General features: G+C 51.5%; 1 protein-coding gene across 3 annotated transcripts in view; it reads right to left on the minus strand.

Moving 5' to 3' along the window:
• Positions 1 to 24,812, minus strand: part of SEZ6L (seizure related 6 homolog like) — a 177,576-nt gene that overhangs the window by 41,461 nt on the left and 111,303 nt on the right. For all 3 annotated transcript variants that reach the window (XM_060612880.3, XM_060612881.3, XM_060612879.3), the window contains exons 4-9: positions 23,120 to 23,312; positions 20,741 to 20,926; positions 16,390 to 16,555; positions 13,997 to 14,163; positions 13,396 to 13,590; positions 11,761 to 11,899 (exon numbers count right to left, since the gene is read on the minus strand). In XM_060612880.3, the coding sequence (XP_060468863.1) occupies positions 11,761 to 11,899; positions 13,396 to 13,590; positions 13,997 to 14,163; positions 16,390 to 16,555; positions 20,741 to 20,926; positions 23,120 to 23,312 (1,046 nt within the window). The remainder of the gene's footprint in view (positions 1 to 11,760; positions 11,900 to 13,395; positions 13,591 to 13,996; positions 14,164 to 16,389; positions 16,556 to 20,740; positions 20,927 to 23,119; positions 23,313 to 24,812) is intronic.

The following is a 24,812-nucleotide window of genomic DNA, read 5'->3' on the forward strand; positions in this document are numbered from 1 at the left end:
CCCAAGAGTGACCACGCACAGACCTGTGGCCTTTCCATCACTTCCCTGTGTGGAGATGCCCACACCTCTTCCTCTTTCTGGGGAGGAGCTTCTCCAAATTCATAAAATTCGGGGGCTCTCAGGCCTCTTTCATTAGGACCTCTAAGTCAGGGTGCAAAAGCTGACCTTGAGAGAGCATAATTGAGGGCAGATTGGGATTTGTGTGTGGGGGGTAGCAATGTGTACATGTGTGTGTGTACAAGGTGTGTGTATATGGGGTATATGTGTGTGTGTGTGTGTGTGTGAGAGAGAGAGAGAGAGAGAGATGTGTATACGTGTAGGGTGGCCATCTGCACACACGTGCGCACACACACGCGCAGGAGGGGGCCCTGGGCTCTGCATGGCTGGAGGAAGATGTTTCAGAGCTGTCCCCAGCAGGAGCTGACAGCTGCGGGATGTGTCCCTGTCATTCCGAATCCCCATCCTGACAGACACATTGAAGGCATCACTTGTAAAGCCTTGGTGTGGTTCATCTGAGCTGCCGAAACACTGCCTGTAAGCCCAGTGCCAGGTTGGCAGCGTGGGCTCTGCCCCGGGAAGTGTCCCCCAGGAAGAAATGACCCGTTCAGAACCTCGAGGGCTCACCCTGAGCTCTCCCGGGAGGCACCAGGCGGGTGCCCCGGGGCTTTCCCAGGTCATGGCCATCAGAGGAGCACAGACAGGGCCTCTGGCCAGCATGCACTGCCTGGACCGCAGCCCTGCCCAGCCGCTGGGCTGCCCAGAACTCTCAAGGGAGTCTGGCTGCCGTCAGGATCACGTCGGTGCCACTGCGCAGAGCAGGGCTGGGAGGCGGTGCGGGCCATGAGCTCAGTGTCACACGGCCAGGTCCGAACCCTGGCACCCCTACGTCCAGCTGGTGAGCCACCGGGCCCCTCTGAGCATCTGTGTCTCCATCTGTGACATGGGGGGCGTCATCGTGTGGACTCCTTGGTTGCTCTGAGGATTAGGTAAATTGACAGAGGTACTGGGCACGCAGAGCGTCTGGCTTGCGGTCAGGGCTTGATCCGGGGGAGTCTGATGCGATGCCAGCCACATGGCGGGCCCTCAGGAAACACCCCTGAATAGTAAGTGAGTGAGGCCACTGCATGTCAGGGATTCATGAAACAAGCAGCCGCGTCTCCCTAGGATGTCAAATCTAATCGCATCCGAAGGGCTCGAGCTCCAAGGTGTGCACTAGCCAGGTGACGTCCCAGCTCAAGGCAGGCGGCGGGTCCCTTCCCACAGCTGCTCTTGCTTGATCACCAAGGCTGGGAAGAGCGTGGAGGGGCTGAGGAGCAGGAAAGGGGCAAGTGCCGGCAGAAGATTTACCCTGGAGCTCGTGCTGTCCTGTTACCACTGGCCACGACAGCCCCTTGCACGTTGCAGGAGGGGGAGTAATCCGTCAGGTGGATGCCTGGGTAGCACTTCTGCAAGAACCCTCCTGATTCCTAGCTGTCATGCCAAATGCCAAGCTCGGGGGCAATCAACCCTTGTGAGTGCGTGCGTGTGTGCGTGCGTGCGTGTGCGTGTGTAAAATGGAGCTCAGTGTGTGCACATGCCAGAGAAGGAATTAACAGCATCATCATCACAGCTCACAGCTGCCAATTAAATTACTGAGTGTAGGTAACGTACCAGGTCCTTGCCTAATGTTTCATTCTCTCAGACTCTACGAAGTGGGCACCATTATTCTCCTCATTTTAAAGAGAGGAAATTGACATTCCGGAAAGTGAAGTGACTCATCCAAGGTCGCACAGCCCGTAGGTGGACAAGCTGGGAGCTGAACCCGAGACTTGCCAGCACAAGCCAAGGCCTTTTGCTCTCTCCCACGTGTTGGAGGCATTGTATGGAGAGGGAAACGTTCCCCAGGCCTTCGAAATTCCAGGGACCAAGTGCTAAGCACAAATCTCGTCTCCTTCACTTCCTAGCTGTGGGATCGTAGGCAAGTTCTTCACCTCTCTGAGCCTCGGATTCCTTTGGTAAAGTGGGGAACCGGGAGACCTGGCTTCTGACCCTCACTCTTCCCTGGCTGAGGTAGCTTGAGCGCAAACATGATTTCAAAGCTCTGCCCCTCTCTGCGTCCGTGATCCTTGCAGGGAGGCTTTGAAGCACCTGCCATCAGGAGGAGTCTGGGTCTCCACCCTTTGAATGTGGGCCGGCCCTGCCCTGTGGCTTGTTACGGGACATGGAAGATGATGCCGCTGTGCCAATTTCTAGTGTAGGCTCAAGAGGCCTTGGATGCTTCTTCTCATCGTCCTGGAACCCTGGCGAGTCACGATGGGAAGAAGCTCGAGCTAGCTGTTGGAGGAGGAGAGACAGGTGGGGCAGAAGAGCCATCCTGGGCCGGGCCAGCCCAGACTGTCTGATGGCCACCCCCCCCCCCAAAAAAAGACCAGTCACAATCTGCAGAGCTACCTACCCAACACATAGCTGCCCAGAGGGGCACATGAGAGCTGGCGGAGACCAGAAGAACTGCCTTGCCGACCGGCAGACTCAAAAGAAATGATACAAGCTTGCTGTTTTATGCTGCTGAGTTTGGGCTCATTTGTTATGCAGCAGGAGCTGACTGACAGAGTCATCTTGAGACAGTCTCTTCCCGTCTCTGGGCCCCCAGTTTCCTCATCCACAACAGGATGGGACTTGGGCTCCCTGAATTTTGCCGTGATTTCTTGGATTCCTTACAACTTTCGGCTCTGGGGAAATCCCATCTCCCTCCACTAATGGATTGGAAGGTTTTTATTTCTACTGTGGCTATTTCTTCCATGATTTCCGCTGGAAATCTGTGCTCCTGGCATCAATACTGCCCTTGACTGTTGGCTCTTCCTTGTTGCCTGGACCTCAAACTGAATTCTTACAGCCCAAAGCAGCTATATCCCTGTTTAAAGAACTGTAGTGCCTCTGGACAAGGTACTTAATTTTTAGGGCCTGGAATTAACTTAGCACAGAACAGGTTGGCAGTAGCTGAAGAGAAATATTCTACGGCTATCAATCATATGGTTACTGGGCTTTGTTATTAGGTCCTTTTATTTCCTGGTTAGAGAGCTGTGTTGAGGCCCCATAAACAGGGAGGGATTTGGGGTTGGGCTCCAGAGCAGAGTCAGAGAAGGCAAGCCGGAGCCTGGCTGAAATTGTTTCCTTCCAGAGGTATGTGTACATTTGCAAAAGATGCCATGAAATGGAGGGGGGCAGGGAGGGGAGACATCTCTCTGAGCCTGAATTTCTTCCTCTGTAAGATGGGGTCAGGGAATTCTCCCTTGCGGAGCACCTCACGACTACTTATGGTGTGGTTATAACATTGGCCTTGGCCCAGGAGACCTGAGTTCGAGTCCTGACTCGGCCCCTCCTCAGCTGTGTCCTCAAGTGACTTCATCTTTCTCAGCCTCAGTTTCCCTATCTGTAAAAGGGGAGTGCCACTGTGACATCACATAGGTGTCCTGGTAAGGCTTACATGATGTAGTTTGGGGAAAGCACTCAGCGACTGGCAAACAGCAAGTGCTCAATGAACGTAAGACATCCTTTATGATGGTGTCGTCATCAATGAAATAAGGCATGTCAAGTATTTAGCATAAAATCTGGCACATAGTAAGGGGTGAAAATGATGTCAGCTGTGGTTATTTGCTTACTCTATGTGAGAAACTTTACTAAGAATACACATGTTATTTAATTAACTCACACACTTACCACCTCTCTCTTTTATTCAACAGATATTTATTGAGCGTTTGCTTTCTGCCAGGCACTGGAGATAAAGTGAACGAAGTATCCCATTGTGAGGCCTGCCCGAGGCCACTGAGCTACTGGGGTGGCAGGGCCAGGATTTAAATGTAGCTCTTTTTATTTTTATTTTTTTTAGAGAGTGAGAGAGAGAGAGAGAGAGAGAGAGCACGTGCAAATGAGGGAGAGGGGCAGAGGGAGAAAGAGAGAATCTTAAGCTGTCTCCACGTTCAGCACGGAGCCTGACTCAGGGCTTGATCCCATGACCCTGGGTTCATGAACCTGAACCGAAATCAAGAGTCGGCCATTCAACCCACTGAGCCACCCAGGCGCCCCTAAACGTAGCTCTTTTTGACTCTAGAAGCTTTTGTGTCTCCCTACCATGTGGCGTTTTCAAGATTGTGACCTCTGTGCTCAGCATCTACAGCTTAGGCTGTTTTTCTGGTCCTAACTCTGACTTGCTGTGTGATGCTAGGCAAATTACTTCCTGTCTCTGGGCCCCTCCCAGCTCTTCTATTCTATGATGCCTTCACCAATAATTCCTTAGTTTTTTAGTTCTCCTTTCTATGCTTTACGGAGAGGGGGAGGGAGAGGGAGAGAGGGAGAGACACAGAGAGAGAGAGACTGATTTCAGAAATCCTTAATGTTTTAAAGGGCTCGTGTTCCGTTTTGTTTTAGGTAAGCTGACGGAGCTGAGAGGTACATGATGGGTTTGGGAATAGGCATTTGGGGTATGAAGGGGGTTTAGCCTGGGGGTTCCTGACTCGTTTTAAGATAATAACACACCCTACTTCCCGTCTCTAACACCAATAATGCAAGACGGATGGTTCTAATTAACGCTGCAATTCGGGGCGTCCGTTTGCTGTCTAACGGTCCCTGCTTTCACTGCTTGAGCCCCCCATGCTCACAAGGACCCCTCCTGGGGTGCCCGTCTCCCATTCCAGCTTGGCCAATTGACACTCTTCAGGATCCTGCTTGCATCTCACTCTTTCTGCACAGAGCTCACACAGCATCGTGCTAACCTCCCCGCCCTCACCCCTCCGGCCACGGCCCTTAGCCTGCGTGTCACCAGGTTGTCTATTTATGGCACTCCTTCCCTTCCTGAGCTTTGGAGATTCTGGAGGCCTGGGAGCCTCCCCGGAGCATCGCAGAGACATACGGTTGGTCCCCCCAAAGCTTGTTCAAGCCCATAAACGCGGAGGCTACGGTGTGTGTGTGTGCGAACGTCGGCTCAGTCCTTTGTTGGCCGTGTGACCTGAGAAAGCCACTTAACAGGCTCTCTGTCACTTGCAAATCTGGGACATGGTGACAATAATATCTTCTAAGGAGTCCTGGTAATCATAGTGTCTGTTGATGAAGTGCCAGCTACGTGCTAGACCCCACGCGACACGCTGTGCATACATTATCTCTAATGTAGGTAATTTCCCCTCTGTAATTATCTCTCCCCACCATGGCTCTAATTTATGCAATTATTATCTCTGCATAATAACGCGCATGCTCTCTATCGCTCAGGGGTGTGAAGCATGCAGTTCGGGTTCGGGCACATAGTAGGTCCTTCAGAGACGGTGACTCGTCATCTCCCAACGCTCGCGGCATCCACAGACCCGCCCAGTGGGTGACAGGGAACAACGCCCCCTCTCGCCTGCCTCGCGCGGTTTACGTCCTCGTGACTCAGCAGACGTTGCCCAGCACCTACTACGGGCCACCTACCCCGCTCAGTCAACAGTGCAAACGCCCTCCCCCTCACCGAGGCGATAAATAACAATTTCCAACGCTTAGGCGGCGTGAGGGGCCCTGAGGACAGAATTATTTTTACTATCAAACCCAAATTGGTTTACTAAAACTGTCAGCGGAAACCAAGCAAGATAAATTAAACCCAGCAGCTCTCGGGCCTCGCGTAACCCTCGCGGGTGAGATGCTATTTTCACTCCCTCTGTGGGAGGAAGGAGGCGCCAGGCCCAGATGCCACACTGCCAGACGCGCGCCAGAGTCCGCGGGGAGAGCCCGAGGCTGCTGACCGGAGGACTCGGCTCCCCTCTGCAACGGTTAATCCCGGCTCTGGCTGAAACCCTTCCCCGGCTGCCCAGTCGGGGCGAGCGCAGACTCCCTAAAGCGGCCTTCAAGGCTCTGCCTGATTCCACTGCCGCCCCTCCTGCGTCACTGAGCTCCAGATACACAGGGCTTCCTCCGGCTCCTGTCAAGTGCGGGTGCGGGGGAGGCCCCCAGACTCTGGAGACACGGCAAGCGGAGTGCATTCCACTCAGGTCCCCGCTGTGTGGCCACGGTCGCCCTTCCCCTGTCCGAACCTCAGCGTACCCATCTGTCAAATGGAGGCGATGATGGAACCCGGTGCACGTGCTTGCTTTGAAGGTGCCTGCGATGCGACAGCCCTGGATGCACGCAGCGTCCAGCGTCTGTTCGATATTCGAGCCCCGAAAAGGAAGAGAGGCGTGCTCTCCTGCTTCTGGACCTTAGCGCATGCTGTTCCTTTGGTCTCAGACACGGTTCCCCACCCCCATCTTTGCCCGTTTTGGCGAGGGTGTCCCTGAGTCGGTCCTACTGACGCTTCGGGTCCACTACTTCCTTGTGGCGGGGTCTGTCCCGTGCACCGCGGGGTGTCTGGCAGTATCCGTGACCCTTCCCCGCCGGACGCCAGCAGCACCCCTCCCCCCACGCGAACGTCACGGCCCGAACCGCCTCCAGACGTCGCTGTTTCCCGAGAGAGATGCTGCTTTCTCTGGACAGCCTTTTCCTTCCACCGTGGACCAGGCTCACCCTCCCGACCCCGGGCCTCGGGGGCCCCTGGAGTTTTCTCCTGTCTGTGCCTTGTCAGCTCACGGTGTGGGCTCCTCCGGGGCAGGGGTGCCCCGTTCTCGCTCTCTGCCGGGGCCGAGCCTCAATGCCCCGTTCACAGCGGGCCCTCACGTCCATGAAACCTCAAGTTTCATGGCACCTCAAGTCCTAAGGCTCTGGGACCATGCTGGCCGTGTGCTCTGTGGGGGCACGGAGGCCGCCCTGTGGTCTCACCATCACCCTCACCTCCGCATCGGATTACCCAGAAGGACGGTATGGCCTCCCCGCCCCCCACCCCCACCTGGCTCGGGCCTCAAACTCTACCGATGGAACTGGCCATCACTGGGTTGGGGTCCTCACTCTAGATTCTGCTTCAAAGTCTCTGATGGCAAATCCTTTGACACTCTAACTCTATATAACCTTCTCTTGGGGGTCTTACCCTTACTGTTATTTTACACGATAATTTTTCAAAGTTTATTTATTTATTTATTTATTTTTTTTGAGAGAGAGAGAGAGAGAGACAGTGACAGCACCCAGTGGGGGAGGGGCAGAGAGAGGGAGAGGGAGAGAATCCCAAGCAGGCTCTGCCTTGTCAGCACAGAGCCCGACGCGGGGTTCCAACTCATGACACCGGAGATCGTGACCTGAGCTGAAACCAAGAGTCGGATGCTTATGTGATCATTTTTAGCCAAACTTTTATTTCTTAGCATTGCCGGTCACGTAATAAATATGGGTTTCTTGACAAAGGGAGGCCATATCTCTATGGTCTTTCCATATTGTTCTGAACTTTCCTCCCTTCTTGTACATAAGAGGCTGTTGGACATGAATTTGGGGCTAAAAGTCTGGCTCTGAAACTTCATGGCTGGATGACCATGAGAAGTTGTCTTTATTCCATTGACTCTTATTTATTAAGCACCTACTATGGGGCCAGGCATTGATCTACATACTGGGGTTACAGCAGGGAATCAAACAGAAACAAAAAATGCCTCTATTCCCATGGATGTGACATTCTAGATGGAGGGGATGAAACACTTCAACAAATATGACAATGTGTGGTGTGTTGGTGGCTCTAAGTGCCACCCACGTAGAAAAGTGAAGCAAGGTAAGAGTGTCAATAATGACAGAGATGATCAAGGTGTTGGGGGACATCTCAGAGGAGGTGATTTGTGAACAGAGGCCTATAAGAAGCTAGGGTGTGAGCTATATGCAGGCTATTCAGGGCAGAGCATCCTGGGGAGGGTATGGGGGAGAAGAGATAGTGCAAAGGCCCTGGGGTAAGTTCGCAGAACAAGGAAGCCAGTGTGGCCAAATGAAGAAATGAAGCAGGAGACGTGGCCAGGGCTAGATCACATGGGATGTTTTGTAAGGACTTGGCTTTTATTCTAGATAAAATGTAAAGCTACTGTAGACTTTTGAGCAGAGCGTGATGGGACCTGCCTTAGGTTTTAACAGGATCACTCAAGGTAGCGGGTTACAAATAGCCCCAAAGGGGACAAAAGCGGGAGCAGGGAGACCAGTGAGGATGCCTCTGGAATAATCCTGGCACGAGAACATGGGGGGGGGGGGTCTGTCACAGGTGCTTGAACTCTGGGCATATTCTGATTCTCGAGTAGAATCAGCAGGATGTACTGGGGACTCAGGTACAAGGTGTGAGAGGGAGAGAAGAATCTGGCTCACAGTGCGGCAGCTCACACTGGCCCACGTGAGTCAGTCGTTAAGCATCCGGGCATCTGGCGAGCCTGCTGGCATTGTATTGGTAGCTTGGAACGGCCATGGTGGGAGTCGTTACACGGAGGAAATTGGCAAATGTGTTAGCAGCTTGAAATTGGCCATGGTGGGAGTCGTTACACCCAGGAAACTGGCAAATGCCATAAATCAGGGTGTTTCTCCCCACCCCACTGCCAAGAAAGCCAGACGTTGGACACGCACCCATTCTACTCGTCTAGAAAAATTCCCAGTCCTTTTGACCTTAGCAGCTTATGGCAGAATGGATGATTCCTTCCCGAGATGGGAAGATGGGGTGAAACAGGTTTGGGGAAGGGGAATCAGATCAGGAGTTTAACTTTGGGGTTAAACTCCTTCATTCAGGAGGCCTTTTAGACACCCAACTTGAACAGGTCAGAAAGCAAGGAGTAGGAATTAAACAGAATAGTTGTCTTGCCCCCATAGGATTCCTCTGGGGAGGACACAAATTTACGTCTGTAAAGAAACTCACAAACAGGAAGTGCTCCGTGATGAGAATCACGGCAATGAGAAAGAACCCCTCAAATCTGGATCTGATCAGCAGATACTGTTTTTTTGAAGGGGGGGGGTGGGAGTGGGGAAGGGCCATTATTCTACAAAATAGAATTTAAATGATTTTAGGTGGGGACGTACTATATCCCCTTCATCACAGACCCTTCCCCTCCTTATCGTCCCACAGTGACCCCACTCCCCAGTAACAGAAATTACGCGCTTGTCCTGCAGGAGTTTGAATCGTTATCCTCTTGACTCGAGGCAACCCATTGGCTTGCAGAGAAGGAATGTGAGGCCCAGAGAGGCTTGGTGATGGGTCCAGGGTTGCTCGGGATGCCCTGTCAGGGCACGGAGGAGGAAGACGGGGCTCCTCTCTCCCGGCTAACAGTGATATCTGGGGCCACCAGGCTGACCGGAAGACAGAAAGTCTGCCCCCGGCGAGGGGTCCCTTCCTGATGCTAATGCCAGCAGTGGCCTGGCTTTGAGGAACCATTTCTGCTTTAACTGCTCAGGTCCCTGGATCGGCTGCCCTATTGCGCGCTTTGCAGTGGAAACAAAACCCCACCTAGTGTCAGGCTGAAGGTTAATTGAATGTTTGATGCCTAGAGGGAGTGAAAGGAAGGGCTCCCGGTTTCCTGTTTCCTCATTCGGGCCTGTGACACCGAGGGGAGATGTGGGCCACTCTTGGTGACGCAAAACCGCCCGTCTTGGGGACACACTGTGAGGAGAAGGCCGCTGAGCCCAGCAGAAGCGGGAAGCACAGACAATTTCTGGGGGTACGGGGCTGGGGGGACCTTCTGCAAGAGAAGCCAGGCTATCAGGAGTTGGATTCTCCTTCTCCTGGCTGAAGACCGAGGTGCTTTGCCAGTAACTTCTGGCGGTGGGGTGCTCCCAAGCCAGGACTACACGTTCATATTTATCATGAGGGCAGTAGGGAGCCACAGAAGGCTTCCCACAGGAGACAGCTTTAGAATGGCGTTTTCTATGTGAAGCGTCAGCTAAGAAGACTCCAGGCCTCCCTTGAACTCTTTCCATAACCCCTACCTATTTCATTTTATTTTATGTTTAATGTTTACTTTAAAAAAATTTTTTTAGCATTTATTTTTGAGAGACAGAGAGAGGCAGAGCATGAGCAGGGGAGGGGGGAGAGAGAGAGAGAGAGAGATACAGAATCCAAAGCAGGCTCCAGGCTCTGAGCTATTTGTCAGCACAGAGCCTGACATGGGGCTCGAACTCACAGACTGCAAGATCATGACCTGAGCCGAAGTCGGACGCTCAACCGACTGAGCCACCCAGGTGCCCCAATGTTTACTTTTTTTTAATTTTGAGAGACAGAGACCTCAAACGGGGGAAGGGCAGAGAAAGACGGAGAGAAAGAATCCCAAGCAGGCTCCCAGCGCAGAGCTCGATGTGGGGCTCGAACTCACAAACCGTGAAATCATGACCTGAGCCGAAATCAAGAGACAGACGCTCAACCGACTGAGCCACCCGGGCGCCCCTCCACAACCAATCCCTTCCCAATATCCACGGCTCGCACACGGCAGGCGCGCACGTATGTCCCCACCCCCGCCCAGAGTTAATAGAGACAATCCAACCTGCTCTTCTCCAATATAAACTTGACTGCCCAAGGGGCAACGGTCAGAGCCTTTCTGGAGCCTACAACGGGGACTGGCTCACGGCAGACCCTCGAGAATGAGGTGTTGCGTGAATGAGCACTTTGCAGCAGACTCTGGAAGCCAGGGAGGTGGGAACAGGAGTGAGAGACAGCAAGGATGGGCGAGGGATGTTCACACGCTGCCTCCAGCAGCCGCGGGACACGGATGTTCCAAGGCCCTCATAACAGACAAGAAGCGCCAGAGCCAGGGAGAAGCCCGAGGTCAAACCGCGGGGGAGCGAAGGGGATGGGATTCTGACCCAGGTTGGCCTGGCCCGAAGTCCACAAGGGGCACCTGTGCGAGGTCTGTGCCTCTTTGATTCAACTGGGATAGAAGGTTCTGGGGCAGCCTCTGAGGGACAGCTTCAAAAGACGGTCACTCATAATTTTGCAAATGACTTCCCCCTTGCCAGCCTCCTCTGCACGGCACGGCAGGCCCTGAGTCATGCTTCCCAGCCGACTGGGTTCTGGCTTCAGGCTTGAGGGGAGCGCTGACCCCCTGAGGCCCAGGCTGCCTCCAGAAAGGCTCTTCAGAGCTTGGCATACCCCGCCCTGCTCTCCACTGTCCAAGCCACGGTGTCTGGGCCTGCCGGGCAGCCCTTTCTTCTGCTTCTCCAAACACCACCATCTGTCTCTGTCTGCTTCTCCCCAGCCCTGGGGAGTTCAGGAGGGGGCAAGTTCTAGATGGAGCCTCTACTAGGTGCCCCCACAGAGTACAGCCAACAGCCGCACAGGCAGGTAACTCTCCATTCATTACAGTGTTTCTTCACTCAGCAGTGATCTCCTGAGCACCTCACTATGTGTCAGGCTCGGTGCTAGACCCCAGAACAGAGCTAAATGAGAGCAAGCCCTCACTACGAGGACCTTCCGTTCTAGTTGAGAGAGACAGGTGAAGAAAATGAACTGCTACCATAGGCGGAGTACCTGTTAAACCTCCCCCCTCCTCCTGACTACGCAGGCAGTTCACAGGCTTTTTCTCGCCACAGGGCCTTTGCATGTTCTGTTCCTTTCAGATACATGTATTCCGGCTCGTCCGTTAGTTCTGAGCTTTAGTATCAGATCAGATCCTCAGGGAAGGCTTTTCTGACCTCCCCCTTTATGTCAAATCCCCACCTAGAACATCGCTCACCAAAGTTACGGGATGTGATTATTGGTGCATTGCCCCACTTCATGCCTGCTTCCTTAGTAGACCTGGTGTCTGGAGGCTAGGGACTCTGTGTGTTTACGATGTTGTTTCTCCTGCCACTGGGACCCCAGTTCTTCGCACGGCCCCTGACACATAGTAGCTGCTTCACTAGCGATGGCTGAAAGAACAAAGCAGGGGCAGTTGGTCCCCCATCATAAACACTCACAACTGGATATCTAAGAAGATCCGTTTCTCTTCCCCCACGTGAATCTTCCAGATACAATCTTCACCTTCCACGTACGGCTCTGGCCAGTTCGGGGACAGCACCACCCCGGCCACGGCAGAGAGCTCCCCGCCACACGTAGCTGTAGGGGACAGAGACGGACAGACAAGAGACAGACACGCTTGATTCACAAGGAAGCCAAGATCGTAGCGGTTAAGCGCATGGGCTCTGGAGCCCGACAGTCACGGCTCGCTGTGCACCGTGAACAGGTGCCTGAGCCTCAGGCGGTCTGTGCGCGTGTGCGGGATGATTAAGTTGGGGCCGGCTGCCTGCCTCCTTCCGCTGAGGGTTGGTAGGGTAGGGGCTACGGGCCCTATAGCTCTCTCAGGATCAAGGACAGAGCTCCCCATTCTGGAGAATCCCCAACAGCCCTATTCTTGTGCAGAGTGAGTAGCGGCTAAGGGATGCCTCGTTCCATTCAGGTGGACCTGGGTTCGAATCTCTGCCCCCAACAGACTCCGTGACCAGGCATGCGCCGTTTTGGAGTCTCAGGCCCCTTCCTCCGCACAGCTGCAGTAAGGCCAGTGCTGACTCCGTCGGCTTATCCTGAAGCTTAACTGATTGAGCTCATGGGGGCGAATGCAGCACAGCCCCTGGCACAAGGCGAGAGCTCAGTAATTCTTAGTCAGTGTTACTGCCGAAGAGCCTGGTTCTGAACTGGAAGGAGAGGTGTGGCCGTGCTGGTGCCTGGCTCTTTAAATTCCACTCTGTTTACCGCTTTGGAAAGTTCTCAACGTGGCAGAGGCCAAAGCACCAATAAATTCCGCTCTGTTAAACCAGCACATTTAATACAGGGATCAATCCCTCACCACGACGAAGCTGTGACTTCACGCCAACCGCCATCCAGGCGGCGGCTGCCAGGAGCAAGGGCTCTCTTCCTTCCACCACATGCTGCATATGCATCCAGGCTTGAGCTGGCTCCGCGGCCTGGCATGTGGGGAAGGAGGCAGGGCAGAGCCCCGGGAGCTCGTGGAGAGGAGGATTCGACCCAGCCAACACCGTCCAGAGGGGCTCAGAGCACAGGTCTCTGAGAAAAAAGGAGACCCAAGTGCCATTTCTACCTCTACCAGTTACCCTCAGTCTGTTCTTAGGACCGGTCTGGTTCCTCATGGCTTTGGGTTCCTCAGCTGTAAATGGGGTCAATATTATGTGCCTCACAGGATTGTAGTGAGGGTTAAATGAGAAAATGCAGCCCTTGGCAACTAGTATCAATAGCATCATTATTATTAATTGAACTCAGGGCTGCCGTGTGTGGTTGGGTGGGTTGTGCACTGCACAAAAGTACATAGCAAGCGGGTACAGAGGAGCTGAAATCCATGCAGAGATCTTTTCACTGAGCTATGCACTATGGGGTCTGTGCTTGTAGGAAGGGGCACCTTTAAAAATTTATCAAGCTTGGAATTTTCTCAGGGACCAGCAGCAAATTTGACCCAAAGGACGGTGAGCCCCGGAAAGGGTTCTAATGCTAAATTGGTATGTAAATTGGTGACATACTTCTAAACCGGGGCCTTGACCTTTTCATCTGAGGGGGTCCAGGTCCCTGAGGCACCCTGGGAGGAGGACGGTGGGGCCACTCACCTCTGCATAGGGGCTCTGTGTCGTTCCAGTACGGGTCCCGCACATTGATGCACTCGATGATGGCCGGACCCTGCTCCAGAGAGTGGCCGGGATCGCAGGTGAACTCCACTATGGTGCCGATGTTATAGGTCGGGTCGGATGTGGTGAAATTCCCATTCTGAATGTAGGGCTCATAACAGTGGCCTTTCTCAAAGGCTGGGGTGGGGATACAAAAGAGGGGCAGCAGCTCAGATGAGGCAGGGGCTCCCCGGAGAGCTGGATCTCAGAAGATGGGTCCCCTCCTGCTGTTTAGACAAGCTCCAAGGAAAATGGGCACCAGACCCCACTTTCCGATTCCAGCTGACCTGCTGACCTGCCTTGGAGCATTCACTTCTCTTTTGGCGACCTCATTATTTTCATCTCTAAAATGGGAATACAAACTTCTGCCCTCTCAACCCTGCAGGCTCTGCCTTTGAAAGTCAAAAGGGCAGTCTGGCCTCTGGGTCGCCCTCGGCCTTAGCAGGTCAGATTTCTAGCTCCCAGGACCCAGCCCAGCTCTGCCACACTTCCTCCACTCACACACCATCACCCGGGATGGGGGAGGCCCCCCGGGGACTCTCACCCTCGAACCGGATGTTGAAGGCTGAGGCTGCCCGTGCCTGGTCGGACGTGAACTCAATGCGGATGCTGTTGCCCTCACTCAGCAGACCCTCAAAGGGGACGCTCTCGGTTTGGAGGGAGTCATAGAGAAGAGCTGACTTGTTGATCAAGCCACTGTAGACCATCATCCTGACAGCAGGGGGAAGGACAGGAAGATCACTGACCCACAGCAGCAGTGGGAGGCGTGTGCCTCGCTCCCAGACCCAGATCCCGACTCTGCCCCTGACTTGCCCGGTCGAGCTGCTCTGCTTTAGGGAACCTGCTTCCTTTTGTGTAGCATGCTTAATCTAGACTCACGGGTGGATCCTGAGGTTATAGGAAAAGTGCTGTGTGTGATGTTATGAACCAGACTAATTAACTGATATCAATTATTATGACTAATTGAGGAGTAGAGATTAATGCACTGAAAGAGCGGTAGTCAGACAACCAGAGTCTCAACTCTGTAACTTCTGAGCTGTGTGACTTTGGACAGGGACGCTTCACAGCTCCGAGCCTCTGTTTCTTCGTCTGTAAAACGGGTGCCTACTTCACATTCTGAGCCTACCTCAGAGTGTGGAGATTAAAGGCCTTGTGCATAACATGCCGAGGACAAAGCAGGCACACGGGTCAAATTTATAAGCATTTTATTATAAATCAACTGATTTATAATTCCTGATTCTCACTTCCCAACTCCCCAGCGATTGGGTTGACATAAGTCTCAGCACATCTTGGGCCTCAGTTTCCACAGTTGGGAAGGGAGGGATCGTAATGTCTCTCCCACCTATCTTACAGGTGGGCATTGAGAATATGACAGGATCGAGTGCCCTGAAAAATAAAATGTGTTAGGCAAAATGCTGGCATTCATTTTTGCTGTTATTAAAGTCATTTGACACTCGGCTCCTTGCTAGTCCTGGTATTTTTAAAGAAATTATGCAAAAATAAGGAGGGAAATAGTATACAAATTAGATCAATTTCTTTTATAGAGTCATAAAGAGGCATTTTAAATCTTTTGAGTTGTTTTTTTTTTTTTTTTTACTGTGACTCATAAAAAAGGTTTACTTTATGTTGCCCAGACGAATTTCTAATGTTACCAAAATGCATGAATGTCGAAGCGACAATTTTCTCACTTTGCCTCATGTCCACTGTGTTTGGGATGAGGAGGGGGCTGGCTTCCTGCCCCAGATCTCTGAGAATCTGTCAGCTCAACCAGCTCAAAGGGTGGCTGGCAACGCTGGGGAGTTAGAGTGTCCAGAAGCATCCCTCATGCAGTGATAGCTGGGGGGGTGGTGGTGGGTCAGTACCTCAGCTCCCTCGCCTTTCCGAAAGGACCAGGCTCCATACGGTTTTGCAGAGGCCCCCAGCAGATAGAACCCCCATGGCCCCTGCAGAGGCACCTGCTCATTAACACGCACCGTGTTGACTCTTTTCCTGTCCTGCCTGCTGCCCTATGCCTTTACCAGTGCTTTCCAAGATTAGCTCCCAAATGAGCTACTTTCCCTAACATCCTTGTCTCCATGACTGTTTCCAAGGGAACACGACCTAAGACAGCAAGTCTAAGCAGCTCTGGTCCTCGTTTTCTGGAACATTCAAGAATACTCTAAGGGCGCCTGGGCGGCTCAGCCGGTAAAGCGTCTGACTTCGGCTCAGGTCATGATCTCGCGGTTTGTGGGTTTGAGCCCCGCGTCAGGCTCTGTGCTGATGTCTCAGAGCCTGAAGCCTGCTTCGAATTCTGTGTCTCCCCCTCTTTCTGCCCCTCCCATGCTCATGCTCTCTCTCAATAATAAATAAAAACATTAAAAAAGTTAAAGTAAAAAAGAATATTCTAACATAAAACCATAGAATATTAAAGTTCTAAGATTCTGGATCCTATGCATATCACTTAGAGTCTACAGACATGCTCTTGCTTAGATACTGCCCTGAAACTTCTCCCAAGTTCCTTCACGTGTACAAGCACAGTTTTTCCACGTCAGTTTCCTATCCAATCGGAAACCAAGTTTTGCTACTTCTCTCCTGTTCTCCATAGAGCCTAGTATGTGACTGGGCACAGAGCAGGTGCTCAGTGAATACTCCCTCTTTGTTAACTGCAAAAAAGGACATGCAGGAGACAGACTGGGTCAGTGCAGCATGGGGGGATCTGGATTCCGTTCCTGCCTCTTCCCCTTCCCTGCTGTATGACCTGGGGCGAGTCCCTTTCCCTCTCCATGCCCGAGTTTCCCGACCTGTGAAAGGAGATTGAAGCCGATGGTGTCTAACATCCTTGCCAGCCTCCCCAGGCTTTCCTTTCTCAACCTCCAGAAGCCATTGCAAGACTCCAGATCCTTAGTCACATTCTGACACTCTGGGAAGGAGTGAGGCTGGGAACCCTCAGAGGCTCACCTGTCCTTCTCATGCAACGACAGTCTTTCAAAATGCAGATGCAGCTTCTGGCCCTCTGGAGCTTTGATTGTCCACACGCAGAGCTGGCTCCCGTTGGCGTTTCCAGGGTAACTTGGGGAGAGGACGCGGCCAATGGTGGCGTTGTGCACAGCCCCTCCGCAAGGGGCTGGGGGCAGAGAATGGGGTGGGTGGTCATGAGAGGAAAGCAGAGAGAGAGAGAGAGAGAGAGAGAGAGAGAGAGAGATATCTCCCCACCCCTAGCCCTTAGCAGGAGGAAATGGGATGGGAAGAGGGACACGCTGTAAAAGTCCTCTCCCCTTGGACAAGGTTCATCCAGTTCGATAGGAGACCTCATTTCACGACTGGAACCACCCCCTTGGCGTTCCATGACAGGGACCAACTGTGATTTAAGGGTTCCTCCACGGCACTGGCTGTGCCCTGATTCTTTCTGAGAAGACGGTAACAAGGACACAAACAGGCCATTCACAAAGGAAGAAATATACTTTTAGTATTTAGTAGGCACTAAAAATGCAGCCTCACCCACAATAAAAGAAAGGCAATTCTAGATTATATTCTGTTTCCATCTGCCTGATTGGGCAAGATAAAAAGCGGCCATCGCTCACCGATGGGACAGGTGGTGGGAAATGGGCCCTCTCCCTCATCACTGGTTAGGATGCAAATGACTCCGACCTTTCAGGAGAGCAATTTGGAGAAAAATTCAGAAAGTATGTTCCCAAACTGACCGACTCATTAAAGTTCTGGGAGTTTGTGCTAAAAAGGAGATTGAGAGATTTCCCCCAAGATTTATGAATAAAGGTGTTCACTGCTGAAGTGTTTCTAAGAGCGAAAAATGGGAAACAACACGCATGTCCACTCACAGCCATTTGGGGAAATAAATGCGTCCCATTCACACGTTATTAAAAATCATACCCTTAAAGAATGCTTGAGAATATGGAAAAATGCACTCGAAATTTTCAGTGGGGAAGAAAACAAGTTACAAAATGGTCTTCCATACCTGTTTCAATGAGCTATTTGCAAAACTCTATTGAGACCATAAATATAAAAGTGATTTGCTTCTGTCTTGACACTTGGATTTCTTGACTTTTTTTTAAACCACAACATATATTACTTTTATCATAAAAAGCTAATAAAGAAATATTTAAAAAGTGATTTGTGCACCAGAGGGAGATGCACGAATGCGAGGAAATAGCCTGAGTCTTATTTTTAGGAGATACCTGGGTCTCATTAAGGGTTTGTTGAGTGACTGCATGACTAATAAGGGCTTGCAGCGGGAGAAAAAGGTAGATCACTTTCTGCTGCGCTCTGGATTCTGCGGATTTACAGCGAAGACATTGCCAAGAAGCGCCCCCTCCTTGTTTCAGCACCACGGACAGAGGTGCGTGCGTGGGTGCGTGTGTTTGTCTGTCTGTCTTTCGCCTGTCCTAAAGCGGAGGTTGAAACCCTGCCTGTGCCACTCACCTGCTGTGGATCTAGAGAGTTCTGAACCTTGAGTTCACTATAAAATGGTGATAAGAATTCCAGCCTGCTTCCAGGACTGGGGTGAGAAATCGGTGAACCGATGCATAATACGGGTCTTGGCGCCATGCCTGGCACAGAGTAGGTACTCAAAATATAGCCAGTTCTATTGTCCTATGGCTCAGGGGCTGGCGAGATGGAGAACACTGTCCCCGGTGGGGGCACCGGCCATCTGTCCACCCCAAGCTGCCGCTCATCTGCTGCCTCTCTGCTCCCGTTCCTTGCCTTATTAAGCCAACTGATGGCTCTGTTTGCCTTCAATTTCCCAGCCGTGGCTCCCCATCCATCTTTCTTAGCACAAAATGAGGCTTAATTCCTCTCTGATTTCACACATAGATAAAAATTAACGCGAGAGACGCACTGAGGCCAATGGCCCTATGGTTTGGATTTTTTCCCCTCTGTTAAAAAGAAGAGAAGAGAAGAGAAATTCTGAAGGGCCTTGGGGGAACAATATTGCAACAATCAAAGCTCAGAATTTGTCATCAGGTTTCATTTGCTTTTTGGATTCCACGGACTCTGAATGCCTGGAGAGAGGGAATAATTTATTATTATTCCCAGGATTCTCTTTGTACATGGTTCGTGCTCTGGGTGCTCAGTTCTTACGGGCAACCTATACTGTCCTGACCACCGTCGTAACTTTTGAGAATCTGACAGAGTTTTGCTCTCTTGACAGTTGAGGATGGTCAAGCCTATGACCACGGGTGCAGGGACAGTGTGGCATAGCCCAGTGCTTGTCAGTCTATGGGCATGTTAAAATGTAGATTATGATCCAGTAGTGTCATAGGGGGCCCAGGATTATGCATCTGCAATAATCTTGCTGGTCTGTAGACCACACTTTGAGAAACACAGCTCAGGAGAGAAGGGTTCTGGACTCATTTCAATTTCTGTGGTGGCTTTGGGTGAGTGACTTCACCTCCGTGAGCCTCTGTTTCCTCATCTGTAAAATGAAAGTAATGGCTCTCATCATGCAAGATTGCTGTGAACATTTACAGCATCCCTGGCAGTTTCTCAGTATCTATCGACTGGGTTCAAAATGTGGCTGCAGGCACACCAAAAGCACAGGGACAAAAGAAAAATTGATCATTTTTTTGACACTTTGTCAAAATGAAAAGGTTTTCTGCATCAAAGGACACTATCAAGACGTGACAAACAACCCACAGAGCAGGAGAAGATGTTTGCACATCATATACCCGATAAGGATCTAATATCCAGAATATACAAAGTACTGTTATGACTCAACAATAAAAAGACAAGTAACAAAATTTTAAAAAACAACGGGCAAAGGACCTGAATAGATACTTCGCTTAGACGATCTACAAAGGCGGGGGGGGGGGGGCGCCTGGGTGGCTCTGTCGTTTGAGCTCTGACTCTTGATTTCGGCTCAGGTCATGATCCCAGGGTGGTGGGATCGAGCCCTGCTCATTCTCTCTCTCTTTCTCTCTCTCTTTTTCTCTCAAAATAAATAAATAAATAAGTATATAAACATTGAAAAAAGAGAAGATCTACAAATGGCCAAGAAGCACATTGGAAAAGTTGCTCAATATGATGAGCCATCAGGGAAATGCAGATCAAAACCACCATGACGAGAGAGCTTCACATGCACCAGGATGGCTAAAGGCATAAAAAGAAAATGTGTATAATAAGTGTTGGTGAGGACGTGGAGAAATCGGTACTTTACACAGCTGGTGGGAAGGTCAAACGCTGCAGCCTCTGTGGAAAATAGCTTGACAACTCTTTAAAAAGTTAAGCACAGAATCACCATATGACCCAGTGATGCCACTCCTGGGTATCGACCCAAGAGAAATGAAAACATACGTCCTCCGGGGCACCTGGGTGGCTCAGTCAGTTAAGCGTCTGACTCAGGACATGATCTCGCGGTTCATGAGTTCAAGCCCTGTGTCGGGCTCTGTGCTGACTGTGCAGAGGCTGCTTGGGATTCTCTCTCTCCCTCTCTCTCTGCCCCTCCTCTGCTCTCTCTCTCTTTCTCTCGCTCTCAAAAGTAAATGCGTAAGGGGCACTAAGGAATCTACTCCTGAAATCATTGTTGCACTATATGCTAACTAATTTGGATGCAAATTAAAAAAAATAAAAAATAAAACGAGTTAAAAAAAGAATAAAAGGAAATGCGGGCATAAAAAAATAGAGAAACCTTTTAAAATAAAGAAAGAAAATAAACTTGTACAGAAACTTGTACATAGAAACTTGCACACAGATGCTCACAGAAGCATTATTCATAATTGCCAAAAAGTGAGGAAGACTCAGGTGTCCACCAGGGAATAAACACATAAAATGGGGGCCCAGCCACACGATGGCATATTACACAGCCATAGAAAAGAATCAAGTGCTCCCCAGGCTATGGCGTGGGTGAACCTTGAAAACATGATCCCGAAGCCAGCTGCCAAAGACCACATATGCTGGGTGATCGCATTTACACAGAATGTCCAGAATAAGCAGATCCGTAGATAACAGAAAGCATGATGGTGGATGCCAAGGGCGGAAGGGGGAGGGGAAAATGGAAAGTGAGTCCAAATGGCTATGAGGTTTCCTTTGGGGCTATTGAAGGCGGTCTGGAACTACACAGTGGTAACCGTGGCGTGATGCTGCAGATGTCCTAAATGTCACTAATGGTGAATTTTAGGTTCTGTGTCTTTTCTCCCCTATGAACTAAAGATTTGAATGGCATCGGTCGTCTGTCCTGGGAGCAGCCTCTTTGCCCGGGGCTGAGCGCCTATCCCTGAGGTCGGTCTAATGCCCTGGGGTTGGCCTCTCCTCTGAGTGGACTATTGGTGTCTGGGCTGCCGAGGCTGGAGTGTACCTGAACAGATGGGCTCCTGGCTGCTCCAGTGGGGCTTGGAGGCGTTAATGCAAGTCAGCGTCTTGGCCCCCTGGAGCTCGTAACCCAGGTGGCAGTGGAAGTGGGCCACCCCACCCGAATGCAGGTCCATCACTGTGACATCCCCATAGTCGGGCCGGCGAGGAAAACTGCAGCTCAGCATGAAGGCTGCGAAGAAATGCAAAGGCAGACAGTCAACTCTCAGAGGGGGGAGAGATGATGCATGTGACCCACCTCCTGGGAGCCAGTTTGAGCTGAGAAGAAAAGATGAGGCCCCTGGGGGGGTGTTTTTGTGACTCCCGTGGATGCAGAGACTGCCAGACTGGCACTTTTTCTAGGCTGCAAGGTCCCCACCCTGCCCCCGCCCCCCCCCCCCCGCCGAGATCACAGGTTTGGGGTGAAAAATGAGTTCCCATGTCATTTGAGCCCCTCTCCACGTGGACACAGAATGGCCACCTGCTTGGGCAGAGGAGGGGCAGAATGAGCCAGGTAGGGTAGTCCTGCCAGCACAAACATCTTCGGCGTTTGTTAAACATGCAGAGTCCTGGACCAGAACTAGAACGAGCCCCCCCTCAGGAAATGCCAAAGGGTAAGACAGCTTGAAAATAACTGTCCTCGGGGCGCCTGGGTGGCTCAGTCGGTTGAGCGTCCGACTTCAGCTCAGGTCACGATCTTGCGGTCCGTGAGTTTGAGCCCTGCGTCGGGCTCTGGGCTGATGGCTCAGAGCCTGGAGCCTGCTTCCGATTCTGTGTCTCCCTCTCTCTCTGCCCCTCCCCGGTTCATGCTCTGTCTCTCTCTGTCCCAAAAATAAATAAACGTTAAAAAAAATTTAGAAAATAACTGTCCTGGCCACGTACAGGGTTGGGCTTTGGAGGAGACCAATGTGAGTGTAAGCTCTTCCTCCATCACTTAGGCACTACGTGACTTGGAGAAAGGGACACAGTGACCTGAACTTGGCTCTCCTCCTCTTTCCAGTGGAGTTGACAACAGTCCCTGCCTCACAGCGGTCGTACGGATTAAACAGGAAACTCTGAGGAAGAGCCTCCTTGACCCAGTGTCTGCTGGGAGTGGCAGAAGGTTCTATGTGGCCATGCTGAGCTCCTCGAATTTCCTAAGAGGGTGTGAAACCCGTCCCAGCCCCTCCCCGGACTGTGGTCTGACCACCCCTGCTGCATAAGATATCCATAGTCCCAGAACTCCTCTGGGGGATCACATCCAACTCGAGGGCCCCACCAGCTGTTTTTCTCCCCATATTCTGCCATGAACAAAGACCACAGCGCGTAGCCTCAACACTGGAACATGGTCATGCACACTCATCCACCTGTTTCAGAAACATCCAGGGGAAAAGTTCAAAGTGAACCGTTTCTCCAGATGTCTGTCTGGTCCATCTGACGTCACCGTGGATGGTGCCCAGTATCCAGACTCTACTTTCCCGAGCGGATATCTGGGAAGTTACCCAGTGGGAGCTTCTGGCTAAGGGAAGTAATCGGAGGTCATGGGCAGGGCTCAGGACGTGGGGGAATGGGATAGGGAGAGAGAGAGAGCCAGAAGGAAGGGAGAATGGAGGGAGGCAAATAAAAGAGGCAAAAGAGAGGGAGGGAAAGAGAAGGAAGGAGGCAGGAAGGGGGAGAGGAGAGCAAGGTGAACCGAAAGCAAGAGAGGAGTCTCAGAAACAGGCAAAAAGGAAAGAAAGTAACATTGTCACAGAAAAGAGACAGCAGGACCCCCCCCCCCCAACCCCGGGGGTTGAGGCTGGTTACCAGAAGCCCACCGACTTGCGTGGGGTTCATTTATCAGATACATGCAGGAGCCAGGAACCTAAATGGGAAACAAAGTGGCTTTGCTTGTTTTCATTAACCTTGAACCGAACCGTGGTGTTTCCTTCAGCCGCGAATGGCGGCGACAAACTGACGTATTTGCGGAACCTGTGACTTCGTCACCGAGAGAAATCGCAGGTATTTTCTTATCATAATAGATATCTTGACATATCTCTTATGTGCCTCAGTACTTTGAAATTACAGTAATTATCAGAACTCCCAAGGGGGATTATTATTTAATGTGGTAATAAAGAAGCACGCAGATTATGATAGCACAGATTAAAACAATATTTTGACAACTGTAATTCAAGATGACTGGTGTCCTTTTTTTTTTTAATTGTACAGCTTTTATTTTGTGCTTTTGTTTTTTTATTTTACTTGTTTTTATTTTGTGTTTTTATTTGTTTTATTTTGTGCTTCTTCTGAGTGGGGGTCCAGAGGTTTTATGTAACTGCCAGAGGGACCCCGGGCACATGAGAATTCTTGGTTCCACAGGGAAACTGAGCCAAACAGCTACACCCCATCGGCCTTGCTGTGAGCTTACCCTGGTAGTGCAGTTGAAAGTTCCCGAAGACGTCGTCCTGGAAGGTCCGGAAGTAGACAGAGATGGTGTTGGTGGGGCTTCGAATGACCTGCCCCTCTACCAGGAGAGTCTGGTTGGCTAGGACAGTCAGGGTGGGACCGTCCACCCCGCGGATGGAGAGCAGCTCCCCGTCAGACAGGTTCACACTCTTCACCTGGGCACAGGCAGGGGCAGAGAGAAACCCACTACCAATGTAGCACTCTGAACAGACCCCAGCCAATGCCAACACCGCAGCCCTCGGCCAGCCCCTAGTCAAGGGGACAGACGGGCCCCAAGCCCCAGCCCTGGAAACATTTGGGGCCCTGGAAACATCTAGGCCCCCCGAATATCCCCAAAGGCTGAGGGACCAGAGTAAACCCAAGCTGCAGGGCAGAGGCACTGCAGAGATCTGGAAGGTCCATGGATCAGTCTCAAGAGAGAGGTTGCTGCAGGCTGGCAGCTGAGGGAAGTTCTCCTGGAGATGGTGGGAGGGGGAGGGCAAGGGCTTGATCAGCTTGTGCCTGAAGCCCCATCTCCAGGGAGACAGAATAAGGCATTCCACCAGAATGTAAGCTCCCCACAAAGGCAGGCATTTTTTTCCATTTGCTCAGTGGCCCCAGTGCCTGGAACATAGCACAGAGCAGGGGTTCGATAAATACTTATGTAGATCGAATTCATTCTTCCCCTTTCTGCACGAACTGGTAAGTGACGGAGGGAGGGGCTCATTTCTAAGGCATTCTCAGGGCCGCCCTCCTATGCTATAAAATGATGGCTCTAACTCCAGAACTTCCACAAAGAACTGCACACTTGATTTTCCAAGTCCGCTCTCCAGGCTTGGAAGAGAAAGAAGGGGGATAATTTAATTGTGCACAAAGACATTGTACAAGTGGGAGTAGGGGTAGGTGTGGTCTTTGGTCAGCTCCCAGTGCCCGCTCTGGATTTTTGTGCCTCTCCTTTACGCTGGGATCCCAACCCCTCTGCCCCTCATCTGAGCAGGGCAGGCCTCGCCCACGAGCCCTGTCCCTTTCAGATCACACACCTTATTCTTGTTCCCTCTTTGATGAACTCCTACTCATTCGCCAAAGCCCCACTAAAATTGCCCTTCTCTGTGAGACCTTCCCTGACTGCCAAGGAGCCTGGCCCATCCCTCTAGTGTGATTCAACAACATGCCCTATAAATTCCCACTAGAGACCTCTTCAAGTGGCATCCTAATGTCTTCTAAGTGCATCTGTCTCAACCACAAAACGTACTCCTTAAGGGCAGGTACTGCACCTGTTTGCATGCCACCGTATCCCTCGGGGTAAACAGCTGTGATGGGTATACAGTAGGTGCTCCGTGAAGGCATCCTGTGCCTGGTAATCCAGCGTTAGACACAGAGTAAAAGGAGAGGGTCCGCCGAGTACCAGATTCAGATGGACGGCAACCATCGTCCGGTTTATTTTAAGTCCATGAACATTTATTAATTACCTACTGCATGCCACACACTCTGCTAAGCTCTGGGGGCCAAGACCACAGGTCCTGCTGCTGAGGGGCTTACTTTCTGTCCTTCCCATGCAAGTCAGAAAAACCTCCCTCAAGTAAAGTTCTGGTTAGATCACAGCCAACCCAGTTCCGAAACTTTCGCTGGCTCCCTACTGTCCGTTAGAAAAAGGCACACGTCGGGACCTCCCACTT

Source organism: Panthera onca, chromosome D3, assembly GCF_046562875.1.
Source record: "Panthera onca isolate mPanOnc1 chromosome D3, mPanOnc1 haplotype 2, whole genome shotgun sequence".
Lineage (NCBI taxonomy): Eukaryota > Metazoa > Chordata > Mammalia > Carnivora > Felidae > Panthera > Panthera onca.